Here is a 19334-nt window from a genome sequence, read left to right on the forward strand (position 1 = left end):
GTAAAAGCGTTTTTCTTTTGATTTCCTTGAAAGGCTCTGTCTATAAGCGAGAGATTTTTTTATTTCGGTGTCGTTCGGTGGATTATTAGCATGAAATATAAGCGATCAAGAAAGGAAATAGGCTCAACTTCAAAGACCCCGCCTACCTTGTCCTACTTGCTCTTCGCGGAGCTGAAGGAAATCCCGATGCATTATGGGATGGTAATGGAGGGCGCGTGATTTTGAAGCTTGCAGGATGCTTTCACAAAAATCAGGTAAACCACATTCACTCCACTCTTTGGACGGGTTTACTTCACGGAAAAGATTTCTCGCGCGTTTCCGCACAAACTGAGGTTATGGATGCCCGTAAACGTTGTGAACATTTTCGTCCACGCGTGGCGAAGGCGTCAATATTGAGGGGAGGCTGGCATCGCTAGCCCCGTAAAATGCGAGCCAACTTTTAGCTGATATCCACGTTACAGATCCTCGATTGACCCCTATCCGCGGCATGTTTCACTCGCGTAACGTTGTCGGTGAAGCCCACGCCAAGATCAATCGTGGGGGTGGCCGCACACGTTTTGTAGTTTCAAATTTCCCTGTCTTCGTATTCGGCAAATGGCGCGTCATTTGAGAATAAACTGGGCGATTTGCGTCTTCGTGGCACTTGGGGCAGGCGCCCGCGTACGCGCTGAGCTTAGGGCAAAACAGCGTTTCTGCGCTTCGTAGGCGTATTTTGCGCTTATGTCGCGGGTGCGTGACGTGTTTTGCGATCTCAAATGCTCGCGAGGTTCGCGTTTTAGTGCGTTTTTCGCCGTGCGATGCTCGGAAATCGAGCAAAATCCGTGCCGAGGTCATCTCCTCGGCTTCGCTCTACGATTAGGCCTAGATGCCGATTTTGCGCTGAAAACGCCGCGACTCTGTGGTTTTCTGCCCGAAATCAACCAACCGAATGCCCCGAAAATACACTCGCATATTTATTAATTTCTTTTGCGAAAAAAAAAATTTTTTTTTCGAGGCTAGCGAGAGCTGTTGCGTTTTCTTCGGTTGCTCTACACGGGAGCTCGTATGCCCTCTGGAACTCTCCGAAGCTTTACTACGGGACAGCACTTCCGCGTTTCTTAAATTGACCGCCACACTTCGATCTTTTTTGGGGGATAGACCTTGACATTGCCGGCTGGTATCGCGAGCTGCCCGCTTTATTTTTTTCTGGATCGATCTACGCCGGAAAAACGTGAGCGTTTGTCCGTCTCGCGTTTTGCTCCGCGGTCCTGCACTTGCATGCATCGCCGCGAACTAGGAAGGTACGTACGCACGTACGACGTGAAACGAAGTCCGATCAGATTTTTAATAGCGATCTCGGCGTGTGATCCTTAACGAGGCTCCTGTTCCGTGCCGCGTTTATGCGAAAGGCGATTCCCCGTCGGCATCTTGCGAGCTTCACCGGTGAGCTGAAGACAGCGCGACGCTTCGGGGCTAGTCCACAGAAACGTCGTCGCGGAAGCTCGCTTTTATTTTTTTCCCCCCGAGCACAGCACTACGGTCTCTTCCGAGGTTTGCTCCTTCTTCGTCTTAAGAGAAAAACAACAGCAGAAACGACACTTCCATTTTTGGAAATACCGCTTCGCGTCGGAGTCTTGCGCGTCCACCGCGCGCAGGTTGACGCCTCCACGAGCTACTGCGTGGCCGCGTATTCGAAGAAACGCGAATGTTGATAATTGTTTCCTCCCTCCCTCCAGAAAGCCGACTTATAACCGAAATAATTTTCCTCTCGCCTCGTTTAGGGTAATCAGCTCGCGCGATGTAAAAGGCCCGTTGGAGTCTTTCTTGATAAGCAGGAATTCGAAATGCCTGGAATTTTTAAGTGTAAATAAATGCGACGCTTTCTTCACCTGTTGACTGCTGATGCAGCTGTTTCTGTGTTGTTGCCAAAGGACAGTTCCTCGCGGTATGCCAGGACTTGTTTGCATCTCGGAGAAGTGCAAAAATATTGCTTGACATGACTGTAGCATTGTATAATTCTGGAGTCTGTGCTGTCAGCTTAATCCCTTGACTAGTGCTGGGCTTTGTAGCTTTCACATGGATTGCCTGACTTGGTGGTCTCTGTAGGTTTCGTTCTGACCTAGTTTTAGTCGGACGTAGCTTCTATTGCCCTGCAGCGCTGAGTGCATGGTAACAGTAATCTTTTATGGTATTGTTTTTGCACCGACAAATTTGTCGTTCTAGATAAGCTGTAAGTCACAACGAAGAACAGTGATATATCTGATAGGCGGTATTCACTGGGCACCCTATTTTATTGGGCTGTTCATTGTGCATGCCCAGAATCAGTTCAAACCTATAGGCTCCTAAGATTCACATTCTCAATGGTGTGGAAGGCACAATTCAAAAGCACTGTGGAAGCTCGGCGTCAGCTCGTGCTCGGCAACTGCAGGCTCAGCTATGGCCACCTGAAAGTGCCCCCCATATAGGTGTCCTCTTTAAACACCTATGAGAGCCGCTTGCCTGGTGTTCTATTTATGCTCACGGACGGTGGACTTCGTCAACTTGCCTTGTCAAGTTGTGTGCAGCAGAATAAATACTGTTCCAAGGTACAGTTGTCAACAATGTTTGCGAGACTGCCAACAAGATATCTTCATGATGTCACGAAAACAATTTGTTTCACTGGCCGTAAATTTTTAGGCTTGTTTCTGCAACAGCAGTTGATTGGTTATTGATTTTTTGAAGGTCCTGGAGAGAAGGCTCGCAGATATTGCACTAGATAATAGTTAGCAGATATGAAAGCCCCAAAAGAAATGACATGAACATGACTTCAATGACTGCAAAGTCTTCAGTATATGAGATGGATGGATGGATGGATATAAATGGCTATACCTTTTGTAACGGGTGGTGGCTTGCACCACCTAGGCTAAGTCTAAAAAAGCAAACATATGATTCCTCCCGCCCTTTTAAGACCAATTTTCTCCCCCTAACTGTCACCAGGCAGTGTGGGATGTCAGGATGACCTTCAGGGGATTGGGCAAAAAAAGCCTGTATTACAAAGAGTTCCCAACTGCTCGAGCCTGCATTACAAAGAGTTCCCAACTGCTCGATCGGGGTCACGCGGTTGATGGGCTGCGTTTGCAATACGAGCTGGGAGGAGAAGCCGAAAACATAGATTGTCTGCAAACGTTTCCGCCTGCTTTCCTCCTCGCCGCATGAAAGCACACGGGATGTGCACTCGTGACAAGTCTCCACAGGAGGCGTTCGCCATTGAATTCCAAGCGCGCTCTGTGATCTCCGATGGGCTCTTTCTTCAATCCAGGCTCTTTAGAGAAAGCACTTTCATGCCGGCGCCACCTATCGAGTAGCCCCAGATCACTTCCAACCCGCGAATAACCCAAGGTTTCTCGGTATTTGCGTGATCAAATCTATGCGCTATCAATGAGAAACTGTTGCTTATGACATTTTTGGGAGTATTTCGAGTGCACAGTGAAAGAATCATCCATAATATGTGCAGGGGTCTGCAGGTACTGGTTCGAATCAGATTGTGCCGCGTCATTCTCGGCGTCGAGAAATTAAAGGGAACTGGCGTGTCGCCGATTACTCTTGCCCTTCGAGTGACGTGAATGATACAGTGCTATATGATTTGTGCCACTATTTGCACATGCCTAAATATATATGGAGATGGAAAGTGTTCTACCCGACGGATGCTGGCAGTGTGTCCTCTCATTGTAAGCAGTCACCAATGGGTCCATCGCCGCCATTCACACTCCTACGCAAATATGTGAACCAGCCTTAAGATGAAACGAAGCATAGTGCTATCGCTTTTGGTTGTGCCAAACTGATTTTCATATCTAACGTGATGTGTGTGCAGTATGCGGTTCTTTTCTGACTTTGTTTCGTAAATTAACGATGACCTCGTCCTTCAGGCACCGAACACGCCGCAACCCTTGGCGCAAACCCTGCGGAGGCCGAGTGCCCGGTCGGCACGCCTTCCGCCACCACGGCAGAAGCCCCGGCTACACCGACCGCCCTCGAGTCCGAGAAGCAACCGACCGTCGACACGCCGCCCGTGCAAGCCACCGTCACTGTCGTCGCCACCACTGCCCCGGCCACCACGGCGGCGACCAGTGCGCCGACCGTGGTGGCCGCGGTGACGTCTGCCAACCTGCCGGACAACTGTGACACGCGCATCGTGCGCTTCAACAACCGTGACCTGGAGAATCTGCGCAAGATCCAGGACGAACTGAATGTGCGCAAGGCAGGGGGTGCCTCCCCGCGAGCCCCCGGCAGCCCCATCGTCATCAAGGCAGAGCTGACTAATCCCAACAAGGTCGTGACGGTAACGGCCGTGACAGCGGCGGCAGTGACTGTGGCAGCCTCGACAGTGGCGGCTGTGACTGTGGCAGCCTCGAAGGTGGCGACCGTGACTGTGGCAGCCTCGAAGGTGGCGACCGTGACTGTGGCGGCCTCAACAGTGGCGGCCTCGTCCTCGGCTACTGTGCAGACGACGGCGGGAGCTACTGCCAAAGTGCAGCCACAGGCAAGGAGGTGTTTGTGGGTCTGCGGCATGTTTAGATCATTTGGGTACCATAGAAGGTCCCGTTTGGTTTTTATTTAGTTCATCCATGATTGTGAGCTTGTGGCTTGGAAAAAAGTTCACCTTGTGCCCTCTTGTACAAAAAAAAAGTGCTTGGAGCGGTATTATCTTTGTCTTGCAGGCGAGTGGCAATTACATCTGTAAACCAGCTCTATGGTTTGAGTTATAGAGAAGGTCGGAGGCACGGAGGTTATTATTTTAACTGTGTTCATGTAGAGCACATGGCCTTGTGTATTCAGGTGGTATTTCTACGTTCCCTGGTTGTTTAAAAGAAAGGTCCGTGCTGGGCATTTTTCACTCACCTCGGATGTCGCAGCATAGCGAGTGACCGCTTATGAGGAAACTGGTTTAACCCGCTCTTCCGGGGGGCCTAAATGACGTTGCCTCTTCGTCCGGCTAAAGTAAGGATCCTGCTTAGGGCACTTCAACCGGGGCAGCAGGTTCGTCGAACCTGCTTTGATGCAGAAATGGGAACGGTGTGGTTTGTGACAGCTGGTATGTCGCACTGCGAAAGCCAACGGGAATCTCGTGCATGTCCTTGAATCGTCGCTCCATTTTAACGCATACTCTTTTTAGTTCATGCTTGCCAGTTTGGAGAGGTGCCTGAGGCAAACTGCATTGCATTACATTACAAGTCGCATAGCATGGGATACAAATGGTTGCCCTTCCATACTCTCTACATAAGAGTTCTTGCTACAACTGGTTCACGGAAGACAAAACGGTGCTCTTGCACGTCGTGGGGATTGGTGCATGCCGTTCGTATGAACTGTCATGCCTGGAACATGTCTCCGACTGGTGTGTTTATGGCGTCCTCAAATGTGATCCCTCGATTTTCACCCGATGATGTAGAAGCATCATGCTGCTGCCTTTCGCAATCTGGTGGTGGCATACCGGCGGAGGTGAATGAGACAGACGCTCATTCTGCTCTGGGTCGCTTTCCAGCTCGACTGTCCACAGTAGCTTCGGCAGCCAGGAGTCGTAAACCACGACGACGGCGACACTGGCATTCGCTTTCCTTTATTGCCGGCACTCTCGCGACCAACCACCAAGATCGGGACGTGACGTGCCGGCTCCTGCGACGTCGTTTTCTGCCACTAGGGGACCACGTTCGACGCATGCGTGTTATAGGATGCCGAACACGCCAGTCGAAGACACGTTCCAGGCAGCACACGAGATGAAGAGCGGCGAGGCTCCTTGAAATGAGGGTCGGTTGCAAACGAGACGAACCGCCACGTTTGTGGGACGTGCAGGTGCTGGTGGTCCAGAAGCCCCTGCCGGCGTCCCCCAATAACCTGGGATCCCCCAAGCGGGCGGACATTCGGGTCATCCATCCTCCGGGGTTGCCGGTTCGGCGCCAGCTGCAGCTGACGCCCACCAGCCTGGCCTCCGGGGTGGCGGCCGGCCCCGGCGGGCTGACCAAGGTGGTGATCAACCCGGCCGGGGGCGGGCACCCCCAGATCGTGGGGCCCGTGGGGGCCACCCTCCAGCTGGTGGGCACGGCCGTGGGGCAGGGGGCCGTGGCCGGGGCACAGCCCACCACCCTGTTGCTGTCCAGTCCCACCCGCGGCTCGGGTGGCGCCCTCATGCGGGCAGGCCAGCAGCTGGTCAGGGTGGCTGCCCCCGGCAGCATCGGCTCGGCCGCCAAGGTGCGTCGTCTTGGTTTCTGACATTTGGTGGACCTTTTTAAATCATTTGCTTGGTTTTTTCTTGCTTGTTAACTGATGTACAATGAGTCTGATGCACAGTGAATCTGATGCACAATGAGTGGGATACAGATTGAGTGATATGGTAAGGCTAAGGAACAGTAGTCTGATGAACAGTGCGTCTGATGTGCAGTGATGCATCTGATGCTCAGTGAGTAACACAAATACCTGTATGTGCTTAGTTTCTTGAGTTCTTTTTCTAAAGCCTAGTCCAGACATTCACACTGGTTGTATTCAGATCGACTGCCACTACAAATTTACCAGGACAACCATTTCCCACGCTCAGCATGGCAAGCAATCCAGGGAAGAGTTTTGGGAAGAAACTCTGAGTCATGGTTGTCCTGGTATCATAGTCATTGCTGTTTGGGTTGCTGTGGAAGTGACCGACGCAAGTGTCAACAATCCTTTAGAGACTAAGGGGACATGTTTTCAGGGCTCAACTTTTGCCACAAAATCACGTTGCTTTTTATTGTTTCGGTGTTAAGAAATTGGCTTGTTTTCCATCCCCAAGTCTTGTCCTCATCCATAGGGAGATCGGTTTGGATTAAGCGGTCTTTTGCAGCAAGAAATTATACTTGTGTAGGAGCACAGTGTACATGGGTGGCAATATGAGCTAGAGTAGCGGAACGTCAGCCAGTGCGCTAAATATCCTGCATGGTCCCGGTAAGCTTTTGAGAGCAAGGTTTGAATGAGTTATCGCAGTTTTTTGCATGGTGGTAGGTTGGTAGTATTGATAAGCCGCCCACCTGCAGTAAACCTCACACCATTTGCTTAATATAGATGCATGGGATTGGTGCAGATGGCTCATAGTTCTACCTTGCACTCGGCAAAAAGAAAAGAAAAAATTGAACACTAAAGGCAGTGTTTGCACGGGTTTTTGAAAACCTTCAAAATTTTTGAATTCGAAAACTCTAGTTTCTAGACCTTGAAAGGCCCGGAATTTCTAGCGTTACTTGAAAATCGCTATATTCCCAATAATAGGCAGGCTTTTTTTCTTTCTTTTTTTTTTTTTTGTAATACTGTAAAACCCTTAATGTTCGCGAGCCCTCAATTTTCGCGAATTTCACGAATTGAAGAATCCGCGAAATTTAAAGGCGCGCGAAAATTTCGGTCCTGAAGATTTTCAATGCAGGCGTCTGGAATTCGCGAAATTTAGTGGTCGCTATTATGTAATCAGTGACCGACTCGCGAAAAATAGGGGCCGCAAAAATAAAGGGTTTTACAGTAATTACATTTTTTTTGTGTATGTTAACATGAATTTCAACGAGGAAGGTTCCTTCTATGGCACATTTTTTAGCATCCCGGTGGTTCCGGATCCGGTGTCGCACATCCACCATCTTGCAATCTTGCCCCTCGTTCACCCTGTTCTGTCGCATACTGTTTGCTAGCTACTCCTGATTCGCTTGTTCTGCGTCTGTTTTACGCTACTCACTGTGGATATAGTTTAAGTAGTGTGCGATGTCCGGAAAGTGCAACTTTCAGCAGTCGTGGCTGGGTCAGGACGACGACAGACACCAAGAAAGCAGAGGTAACAGTTGACCTCACCTATATTGTCAAGTCAAACTGCCTGAAGCCGGGGTCACACTGCTAATACGTCATAGAAAAGGCAGCCTGCATACAAATTCGAATGTGAGTCGCCGCAAAATCCATGCTTCGAATGCCGCATGGCAATGAGTTCAATGAAAACAACTTGGCACGCAGCATTCAAACCGCAGATATTGCGGTTACTTGTGTTTGCAGACTGTCTTTTTTATGATATCGGAGTAGTGTGACCCCGGCTTTAAAAAACGGTGAAAACAAAGATGAAAGAACTTCTAAACACCAACTAGGAAATCAAGGAAAAGCTGTTGCAGCTCTACTGAACCCTTTTCTAGCACCTCTTTGGCAAATGTGCCCTTTCCTAGATATCGTGCAACAAAGAATTTTTGCGGCGCATTTCAACTTGTTAGATTATAAACTTGCTAGATAGAGTAGTGGAAGGGGTCCTTGAAAACACCTTTACAAGTCCTTAAAAGTTCTTAAAAACCCTTTAATGTTTTCTTTTTTTTTTTTTTTTTTTTTTACTTGTATGATTTTGAGCAATACACAAAATGTTTGTCAATAAAAAAATTTTTTTTTTTTTTTGAAACTGAACAATTTAAGGGTGTTTAGTGACTGGGAAAACCGGGAATTGTCAGGGAAACTTTAATTACCGGGAAAAATCGGGGAATTGTCAGGGATATTGTCAAAAAGCGAGCCCAGTCAGGAAAAATGAGCCGGAAACACCATCGAGTGCCCTGAGCGAAGACTTGAGGAGTTGGGTGGCGCAAAAATAGGCAATAAATTCTGCTTAGAGTGGTGTGCGGGCTCTGCTCACCCGATGTAGAGTGTACTACCTGATGGAAAGGGAAGAGTCGAGAAATCCAGTCCAAGCCTTGAATTGAACTGGATTGAGGGTGCTACACTAGGCTAGGTCCAGTTAGAGCTACTATATTTAGTAACAAATGGAAAAGCCGCAGACCCCAATCCAATTTAAGCCTGAAGCCGAAAGTATCCGAAAGTGTGCATCTCGCGATTATGCTGCCATTTGGTTATTGACGTGTGTGGTTGAGCGTCGTGTTTTCATCGTGTTTCCAGAAGTGGCCTCTTCACTGACGATGTCGGCGGCAAGAAGGTGCTCGTTTAATCCGGACTCGATGAACCAGAATATTTCGGAATATGCAAGTTGGATTAAGCCCGTGCAAAATGATCCTCACAGTGCTCGATGCCTTGTGTTGTAACGGTCTTATATATTTAACCGCCTCTACAGTGGTCATGGAATTTCACCTGAAATTGTCGGGGAAAACCTGAAAAAGTCAGGGAATTTCAATATAATAATTTGCTAGACACCCTGAATATGAAACAATAAATGGAGCGCTTGTTTCTAAGATAATGCATCACCATGAACCAGCAGCCTGACATGCGGAGCAGTGCGTGGCATTCACCGCAGATAGGTGGTGTCGGCCAATCTTGACCTGTTGTCTTCGGTGCCTAGTTGTTTTGCACTCCCCCTTCTTTTTAACGTGGAATGTGTTTCATCGGCCAAACTCCATGAGAAGACCGTCGCGAAGGACCGCGACGCGACATCACTTTGGCGCGCAACATCACTATGAGAAGACGATCACAAAAATCCGTTGCGAAGGATTGCGACGTCGCAGCCACGTGGTCTTACAATGTCATACGTAGCATGTTCCCCGCTTATGCACAACGCATTCCGCGCTCCCTCGTCTTTTGGCGGCACGATCGAGCCGTCGTCGATTTCTTCCTTCCGCAGGGGATGTATGTGGTGTCCCCCATGAAGCTGGGTGGCAAGGTGGCCATGATCCCCATCTCGGTGGGCAAGTCCCCCCAGCGCATTGCCCCGGCGCCCTCGGTAAGCGCCCTGATCCCCAGTGGGGCCACCCTGGGCCCCACGGCCAGGCTGGTGTTTGCCACCGCCAGTGGGGCTACGGCGACCACCGCCACGGCCACCGCCACCACCCGTGCCACCGTTCCGCTCTCCTCCGTGGTCCCCGCCAAGATGCTGGTGCGCCCCATGGTGAGAATGGCCGCAGTCTGTTCGACCGCACACTCGCGGAAGCTACGAGGCATCGACCGTTTAGTTCCCCTTCGTTAAGGCGCAGGAGTTCGGTTGTTTGCGACTGCTTGCAACAGGGCGCCTTAAAACTTCTTGGGATCTCTTGCGACGAGAAAATGCGCGGCGCCATCTGTTGGGTAGTCATGAAATATTTCCTTTTTTTTTTTTTTCTGGCTCAAAACATTCTTTAAATGTTATAAATTACCATTTTTATATAAAGTGCGTGCTTTTGATGTCACAAATACTACAAAGCCTTCGGCCTAGTGGAATGCAGTTCCAGGGTCGCATTGTAGATAGGGCCAGCGTGTTTCCTCGTCGTAAGAGTTTGCAAGAACTTGGTCGTAAGAAAACGCGAGCGAGCGAATGTACTTCGAGAAAAGCATGGCAAGCTCCCTCCAAAAATCCCGTCGCTCTTCCCACGTTAGCCGAGCGAATGCCGGAGAGGAGGGGAAGGAAATGGCAGTCGTGGGCAAGAAGAGAGCTTTGTGGGAGAGGATTCCGGTTGTCTCTACCTGCAACGAACCATGGCATAGGTACTTTCGGCCGCGCTCCAACGTCGTCGGAGCTACTCGTAGAAGCACGTGGCTTTTTTTGGTGTCTCCTTCGCGCAAAAAAGAAAGCACACGTGAATGAGACTCGAGACGAAGTTGCGTGCTTGCGCGGCAGTGCGGCACCGTGGAAACTTGGGCTAACCTCGACGACGTGGCACGATAGTGTCGACGTCGAGTATACGGTCGTCGAAGATCGTGTGTCGCCACTCTCTTTGTTCGTCAACAGGTGTCTCCGAGCGGAGCACCAGCTTTGCAAAGTAAATCGCGGAAGAATCCGATTTTTGTCAGAAAACCGAAGTACAATAATTGATGAGCTAAGAGACGACCCCACTAAGTTCCGTTCATTCCAAAAACGATGCGTAGCGGTTCGCCATCCGCCATTAACAAAAACCACAACTTGGATGTTACCGAGCTGCCCTTGAGCATCTTTCTGAATTCGAGAATGCCTCTCTAACATTGTTTGAATGGTAGAAGTAGACCAAAATACGGTTAAACCTCGCCATAGCTAAGTCGGTCAAACCTGCCGTTTACGGCTTCACGTCGAAGTTTTGCTACATCTAGTGCCCTGCATGCAAGAACATTTGCGAAATGTTTTGCGGCGTAAGTACTCGCCGAAAATCAATTTTTTTTTTTACGAGAAAAGTAAATTCTGTGGGCCTTGCTCGTGCCTCGTTGGCAGGGAGGAGCTGCGGTTGTCCCGCGTCCAGTGGGAGCTTCCCATCTTCGATGACGCTTCAACGCCTCGTAAGCCTCGAGCATGCATGTGCTGGAGGTTTGGTGTTTGAAAGAGACGTCCCACGGTTCTCATCTTGTCGGCCATTGTAGGTAGGCCATAAACTCTGGTTTTAACCGGAAAAGGCAAACAAACATTGTCAGCGTGAAAAGCGCTTCATCAGTTGAAACCGAAGAGAACCGATTAACATCTGTTAACGTAAAATATACAAAATTGGTCGAAAACCATAAAGGCCGGTGATTTTGGGAATCTTGCCCAGCTAGGACTGTTTTTGTCGAAACCCTCTCCTCTTAGACTTCTAGTTTTTAGTTAGACTATTTTAGAGCGCAGCTCTTGGGTGCCCGTTTCTGGGTTGAGCGGCGTCGCAGTCAGCGTAACTGCGTGACGTCACGTCACGGGGGCCTCGAGTGACGTCAAACGTGACGTTACAAGGGTGACGAGGGCTACGAGGGTCACCAGTGACGTCACGAGGGCCTCCGGTGACGTCACGAGAGCCACCAGTGATGTCACGAGGGCCACCAGTGACGTCACGAGGGTGACGAGTGACGTCACAAGGGTTAATAGTGACGTCATTCGTGACCCTTGTGACGTCTTGAGGGTTACCAGTGACGTCACCAGTGGGGCCACGAGGGCCATGACTGACGTCACAAGGCTCACCAGTGATTCGTGACGTTACGAGGGTCATGTGTGATACCACGAGGGTCACGAGCGGCGTCACGAGGGTCACAAGGGTCACAAGTGAAGTCACCTTCCTGAAATCACACAAGTATACCGTCCCCTCTTCTCCCCCTCCTCAAGAGCTGCGCTCTAATTCGGCATTACAGAGAATTGTAGACGCCTTCCTTTTTTTTTTCTTCTTTTTTTTGCCGACAGTCATTGTTTATGGCGTCTCTTTTAAAGGGCAACTCCGGCCAAAACTCAAAATGAATTAAATTACTGGTATCGCTTTAGTGACACAAAATACGACCCCAGCCAAAATTTCCTGTCCGTGGGACGCCACATTCTCAACTAATACCGATAATAAAAACGCGACCTGCCGCGAGCCGCTGCTCCTTAGCGGGCGGCCAGCGGATTGCCGATCGCTAAAGCAACATTGGGCCGTGATGTCAACATCGTTCTCTTTTTTTCCTCTCTTCCGGTCGGGCGCACGGCGCAGCCGTCGCGCGCGCTTCTCTGTGCCGCTACCACCGCTACTTCGGCTTGTAATTGCGTGTTAAGCCGTTGCTTTTACCTGTAGCCCGTGTAGCTTCGGTATAGCCTTTTGTTTATTTGCTTGTGAGGACTCCTAGACTCGTTTTAGCGAGAAACTCGGTGCACCCAAGACTGCCCAACTGTTCCTCGAAAGATGCCGAGTACAACTTAAAGCGCTGTGGGCTGCTCAAACAAGCCGCTGCGCAACCCGGAGGTGCTTTTTCACAAGTTTCCAACGGATCGGAAATTGGAGAAGGTGTGGGTGAACGCTGTTCGATGAGTGGACTTTGAAAAGCCTTGGACGTCGACCCCCAGATCGAAGCTCTGCTCCGATCATTTTTCGCCGGAGAGTTACGAACGAAACCTGCAGGTGTTGGTTGCTTGTGGCTTGTCAGCGAAGGGGTCGAGGCTTAAAAAGGATGCCGTGCCGTCGCTCTTTGCCCATCGTACATGTACAGAAAAGGTAAACATGATGAAAGTATCCTGATCAATAAATAAAACAGTCATTGTCAAGTGCAGTGTTGAAGATTGAGCATTCACGCTCCATTGAATGTCTGTTGAATGGGGAATGGTGGGCATGTAGAGTACAACCACTAACTAGCTCCAAACACTGAAGTTTGTAATGAAAACGAAAACAATGTTCTGCTTTGCGTCACTGCTTGTTTACTACGCAATCTCGTGCATAGTATTCAGGTCCGTAGCGACTACTAGCGAACAGCCGGCGCGTGAAGCTCATGCGATATAAACATTCGCCTCCCAATCGTTCGAACCCGTTACGCAGCAGTATTAATTAACATTGCGCTTGTGAATACCACAAGGGACTTTAAAGAAATCGCGAAAGTTTGGATTTGTAAGTTACAACTCTCTAATTTGCCCGAGTTCGGCTGGAGGTAAATATAATATTTAAAAATGCAAAAAAAACAAAAAAAACACTTGCTTTAGTCAAAAGTTACGAAGGAAAACTTAAAATCCTATGTATTCTAATAAAACAAAATTGTTGTGGGTGGGGGTGGGAATGCGGAAGGGAAAGAAAGTGTTCTCACCTTGCTAACATTCTCTGTTTTCCTTTATCACCCACAAAAACTTTTGCTAGCTTTGAGAAGAAAATGACCGCCCAAAGAACTTTTTTTTTTTTTTAGTGCAGCAAGTTTTTTTTTATTTGTACAAAGATTCATTACCTGGACGAACTTATGTGGTGAATTAGTGTCGTAGCTTACAAATTCGGCTTTTACGCGCCCGAGGAAAAAATAACGAAAAAACGGACGTCTACATCTTGACACACGTCTGTTCGGTTGTCGCGGAACGCGCCGGAGAGCCTCAAAGCTTCGTGTCTGGGACTGACCCGCCGCGCGAAAGCGCCAGCACTGTACGTCACTGGCAGCGCGGCGTAGAGCAACACCGCTCCATCCACGGAGCTCCGATGACAATTTAGGCCTAGCGACGAGTGCGGGAGACCGCACGCACGCCGACAGCTGCCGAGTACGGCACCGAACGAGTTCACTCGTTTTCCAGTCGCTAGCTTTTGGGTATACAAGCAACGAGTACGGCACGGCATAGCGCACGCGCGGCGGCGGCCGCCGAGTACGCCATTGAACGAGTTGACGGGTTTTCCAGTCGCTAGCTTTTGGGTATACGCACTAACTCTTGCTACATATGCTGGATAACTACCACGTATACAGAATTAAAACAAAATCAGCTTACCTTCTATCTTTAGACGGCTAGCGCAACAGAGGTAGGTGCCACTTGGACTGCGTACTCGCTGAACGAGAACGATCTTGGCGTCACGTCCACATAACGGCTGATTTCCAGTGTTGCCGGAACCTCGAGCGGCTAGTTTCGGTTTTGTCGGCCGCGCCCCAAACGAAACTTTGAGACGTCGATATCTTTAAAACTACGCACAATAACGAGAAAAAAATTGCGCCTTGCAATTCAGGGGCGCTAACTGCACTAAAAACAGCCATAATCCCAAAATCGAAAGTATGGACCGGAGTTGCCCTTTAAACGGATCGCCGAAATACGCCGATGTTTGAACAAACAGAAAAACATTTTCCGATCTCTTTTTATAAATGAACACTGGAAAATCTATGACCTAACAACATTGCAAGCTCGAGAAAGAAGGTCGCCTTGGTGGCTCCGAGGTAAAGCGCCAGCCTACGGATCTCTGTGGGTGTGTTCAAATCCCGGCCAACATGCCCGCTATTTGACAGAGGCTTATTGCGGAGAAGGCGACGCGTAACCGAGATTTCGGTTGCTAATCAAAAGGTCCTCAGGTGGTCGTTATTAACCCGTGGTTCTTTGCCGGGGTTTGGCACGTAAAACCCCCAAATTTGACTTCAACTCAAAAAACCGACGCATAAAGGAGACGAAAACGAAGATGCTCCTCCTCAACGGCCATCGCAACAGTCACCCTTGAAGAAGAGGCAGAGCAGGCCTCAGAACATTAGGTTCCCGATTGGGGCTCGGTTGGACATTAAAGGTTTCTTCGGGTTGCGATTTTCTGCCATCCATATTTGCATTTTTTTTTCTTCGTTCCAGACCGCCTCCAAGTTGGGCACCACCGCAACTGTGGTGCAGAGCTCCGGCGGCGCGACGCCCACGGTGACGGGTGCGGCCACCATGGTGACGGTGACGAGGAGCTCGGGCACCGTGGTGCAGGTGCCCGGGAGCAAGTTCCACTACGTGCGCCTCGTCAGCGCACCCTCCGGCTCGAGCACCACTTCTTCCGGTGAGACGTGACGCCCGAAGAAGGAGGGGAGAGTCGTTTGGCAACGAAGCGATTGCTCTAAGCTGAGATTAGGGAGGGAAGCTACGTGGTATCAGGGATTATTGCGGAACAAAAAAGATTTGCGTCCGTATTTTGATCTGTCAATTGGACCGTCGCTTGCAGAGTAGACTGGTTTCACTATGCGTTCCACGCATGCGTGATGTCACCATAACCGTAGTCCACGGTAGGCGGTCGCCAGTGCACGAGATAGCTCATGCCGTCTCGTGCTCTGCTCGCATAGACCCGTAGCAGGATTATTGTGCGGGCAAAAAGCAGTGATGGAAGTGCTGCGTCATTTGCACCAAATTGTGCAGTGAACAAAGAAATATATATGTCAATATTGGTCGACCCTAATATTCAGAGGTGAAGGGAAGGAAAATGGTACAGTGTAGACCGCATATAACGTATGTCGCGGGAGTCGCGAAAATCCGCACTATAAGCGGTACCGCGCTATAACCAAAACATCAATTTTTCAGGCCAAAATACATGCCATGAGACAACTTACCTTTGAAAAAAGAATTTATTTTATGTTAGATGAAAAATAAAGCTTAGTTTGAGGAAAGTCTTTATTTCACCAGACTAGTACACTTCTCTCTCAAGTGTGTCACACATTTTGAAAGAAATGAGCGACTTTTGCCTGGCGGAGCCTTTTAGCGGCGTCGCGGGTTGCGGACGGACGTTGCGAGCGTTCAGGATTGCTAACCCTAATCACTTTTCTCCGGCGATGAAAACGCGTGAAAATTCGTATCCTTTATACGGTACGCGCCAGTAATACCTTAAACTTGAGCACACGCATGAAATGCTCCAAATAAGAAATCCGGGCGATATTCGAAAACACAAATGCTTAGAAAGCACCACTGTAGTCGAGGTAAACAAACACGACGACACGGGCGTTTCTGCCGTCTCGAGAGTGCCGCCACAACATCGCCGCACGAGTAGGTGGATGTTCCCTTCTAGTACGTGCTGGGTTATCATAGCGACACACAACGAAAATCTACAGTCAAGGATAGCGCTTTTACGTGGAACGATGAGCTCCACCACGCCGTCTACCACGTCGACGATCACAAAGCAGCCGGCCCGCGACCGGCCATAACGCGCGCGAACACTTCTCCTCGACCTGCGATTGGTCTGTCGTTGCGGTTGTTTCCAACCGTCGCAGCGGAGGCAGCGGAGAGACGCACGCACGTGAACGACATGTGCGTGCGTTTCTCCGTCGCTATGGCAACTGAAGTCTCTCTCTTCGTATCTTCCCGCTTCTTCGAACATCCTCCTTGCCCCGCGGGTGCCGCTTGCGGCTCGCGCCGTTATCTAGCGCCGCACAGGGAAGCGTGCTCGCTGCGTCGGTCAGTCGGCACGGCCGCCGGGCTGTTCGAGAAACCGCACTATAACCGGTATCTCCCTTCGCGCGCCTGCATTTTAAGCGGTATGTAAATACATGGAGTTCTACGGGAGGCGAACCGGTGGTTTAAAAAAGCCGCGTTTTACCCGGTCCCGCACTATAAGCGGTTACGTTGTAAGTGGTCTATACTGTATAGATACGTATTTTACGGCTTTTTGAATCAAGGTAAAACAAAGTATAGAGATTGCTTTTCAGCCGCGCTGGCCATGTCATCGTCTGAAGTTCCAGACGATATTGGTGGTGTCAAAAGCTTAAAAGTTGCGATAAAAATTAGAAAAATACTGGTATGGCAAGTACTGTGATGAGACAGAACCAGGGTCTTTTACTCCTCACGAGATCACTCGATTATCGTGTCTGCCACATACATGCCGTGGCTAGAGTGTGCAGTGGCACTTGCGCCTCACGTCAGCCTTTATTGTTTTGTGCTGTCGGGTGTGCGTCGAGCTTCACCGCTTCGCACCGGTGTGCTAGGAGGAGCGGCTAACGTGGGGGAGTGACCAGGGTAGCGCGATGGGTTTAGAAATTATGCTCGGTGCTATCACAAGTCGGCCTCCTCTGGTCGTAATTATAAATTAATCTCTAGTTAAAAAAAAAAAAAAAAAAAAACTGCTGAGAAAGGAAAAAAGAAAATGCGGATCTATATTTGGGTAAATACAGTGGACAAGGTGAAAGGGCAGCAAACTCTCACTTAACTCTGACCCCAACGCCGCTAATACGCGGTGTCAGCTGTAGGTTTCCATAATATTTGGAGGTGGTGGTTTCAGCATTTAATAATATTAGAATCTTGATTGGTAGGTAGATAAAGCTTAGGGGGACACATTTTAGCGGGTGTGCTGTTTTTTGCCACCATATTACGGAAATTATACTTAGATGGTAGGTAAACCGAAGTGTTGTGCTGTGATTAATGTTCAGTCATTTTTTAATACTTATTAATAAAAACAAAAACCTGCTCTGATCTCAGACGTATTTCTAAACAGAATGTTTCGCGTTTCTTCTGCGTTTTATACATTTTAATTAAATGAGGTACAGTCGAATCTTGTTAATTCAAACTCGAGGGGGGCCAAAAATTTGTTTCAATAAAGCAAAGTTTGAATTACTTAAAGTTTCCTCTCATAGAGATGCATAGGATGGGACCTGCATGTTAGTTTGAGTTATCCGCAAGTTTGAATTAATGAGAGTCGTAAGTAATATGCTTTAGTATCAAAGAGGAACCCTCAATTTTGAGGAAAGATACTCATTCAGTGATGTTGTTTTTCTTCTTCAAATGATGTGGTTACGGATGTTGGCGTCTGCTCCAAAAGCATCAGTGGCTGCTCCAAACCAGCATTTTGCACTCTACAAAAACTGCTACAAATGCTCAAATGTCACTTCCACCATCGAAAAAGAGTAAAGTTCCCACGACGTGTGGCCACTGGGATGGCCTAGCTAGACTGGCTGATGAGATGAGTCTACAGCATTTATGAGAAATGCAGCCTTGTCTCCTTTCTGAAGCATCGCCCCGTCGTCCCCTCCTACCTCTACTTTCTCGCGAAGACATGGAAAAGGCACAAACTGAGGCGAGGGAAGGGTCGTGTCGGGTGACACGCAACATGTCCAAACACGCACGGTTGGTCGACGACACGAGTGTTGTGGGTGGCCAATTCTACTCCCCCGCTTCAGCTTCAAAAGGTCACGAGATACGAGTTGGCTTTCATTGAATTGTGATTCTGCACATTTAAGAGGAAGTGGGGAACCTTTTGTACATGTACCAGAGTGCCAATTGTGACACGTGCACGTTGCTATTCTTGTGACAGGGACCACCAAAGTGCCCACGCTCATCCCGCTGACCTCCACAAGGCCCTTCGTTGCCCCCGGACCAGTTACCAGCTCCGCGACGGGAGCCCTCAATGCAAACCTGAGGCTGGCGGTTCCCATCGCACCGGCCACTCCCTCGCAGACGCAGGTGAGGGACAATCCGTGCCCGCACAGTTTTTAGCCTAGACCAAAGATTGCAAGTAGATGTTTTAATTTTTTTCTTCTATGTTCTAGAATTCTGGATCTGTTTAACGAGGCTCAAATTTTTCAGTGCACCATTGTATCATAGACATGGTGTGGGAGTCGCATCCCCCTATTTTAACCGAAAAATGCCGTGGAAAAGAAACCTTGTGACAGCCACGGTAACCCTGGAGGGAGAGGACAAAAAGGAACGAACGTGTTTGTTTGTCCCTTTTTGTCCCATCGCTGCAGGGTTACCATGTCTATCCTTAACCAGCTTGCCTGCCTACTCGCTTTAACCTAACGGCCGCTCTGCCGGTGCCCGAGTCAACTTAGCAGTGTTGTAGACTAGACTCGTCTGCACTTCTAGAAAAGAAAAAAACAAGTTTTGTGCATACTTCATATGCTGCATTAAGTAGTAGTTCTTACAAGGTTTAATTATCTAAAGAAAAAAAACACTATGCTTTTCACATTTGAAATGTGCTTGTTTTGGTAAAATAGTGAGCGACCAATACTAGTATTAAATATGCAATGTGCGAGCAGTTTGAACTCGCCGCACAAGGGGTGAAAAGTACAGTCAGCTCTCATCAAATCAAACTCCAAGAAGCCACAGACTTTAGTTTGAAATATCAGAAGTTTGAATATCAGGTTTTCATCTGAATATGATGTGCGGCAAAGTAGCAATTTGCAATATGAATGGCTACGTATACCAAGCACATTTTTTACACTTTCCTCTACACAAAACTACCATATTTACTCAATACTGAGCATCCCTTTTTTTTCGAAGGACACTTAATGTTACAAACTTTCAGCAAAGAAATATATCTTTTATTAACTAAAATAAAAGGTAAAATAAAACACGGAAGATA

At 48.8% G+C, this 19334-nt stretch overlaps 1 protein-coding gene across 3 annotated transcripts in view; it reads left to right on the forward strand.

Annotated features, from left to right (window-relative positions):
• Positions 1 to 164: 164 nt before the first annotated feature.
• LOC8031974 (protein lin-54 homolog) overlaps positions 165 to 19334 on the forward strand; it is a 43255-nt gene continuing 24085 nt past the window's right edge. For all 3 annotated transcript variants that reach the window (XM_029992640.4, XM_029992639.4, XM_029992641.4), the window contains exons 1-6: positions 165 to 254; positions 3885 to 4498; positions 5806 to 6201; positions 9551 to 9814; positions 14864 to 15053; positions 18285 to 18433. In XM_029992640.4, coding sequence (XP_029848500.2) covers positions 236 to 254; positions 3885 to 4498; positions 5806 to 6201; positions 9551 to 9814; positions 14864 to 15053; positions 18285 to 18433 — 1632 coding nt within the window. In that variant the 5' untranslated portion in view covers positions 165 to 235. The remainder of the gene's footprint in view (positions 255 to 3884; positions 4499 to 5805; positions 6202 to 9550; positions 9815 to 14863; positions 15054 to 18284; positions 18434 to 19334) is intronic.

The sequence above is a fragment of the Ixodes scapularis genome, unplaced genomic scaffold (genome assembly GCF_016920785.2).
Source record: "Ixodes scapularis isolate PalLabHiFi unplaced genomic scaffold, ASM1692078v2 PGA_scaffold3__209_contigs__length_174095766, whole genome shotgun sequence".
NCBI classification, from domain to species: domain Eukaryota; kingdom Metazoa; phylum Arthropoda; class Arachnida; order Ixodida; family Ixodidae; genus Ixodes; species Ixodes scapularis.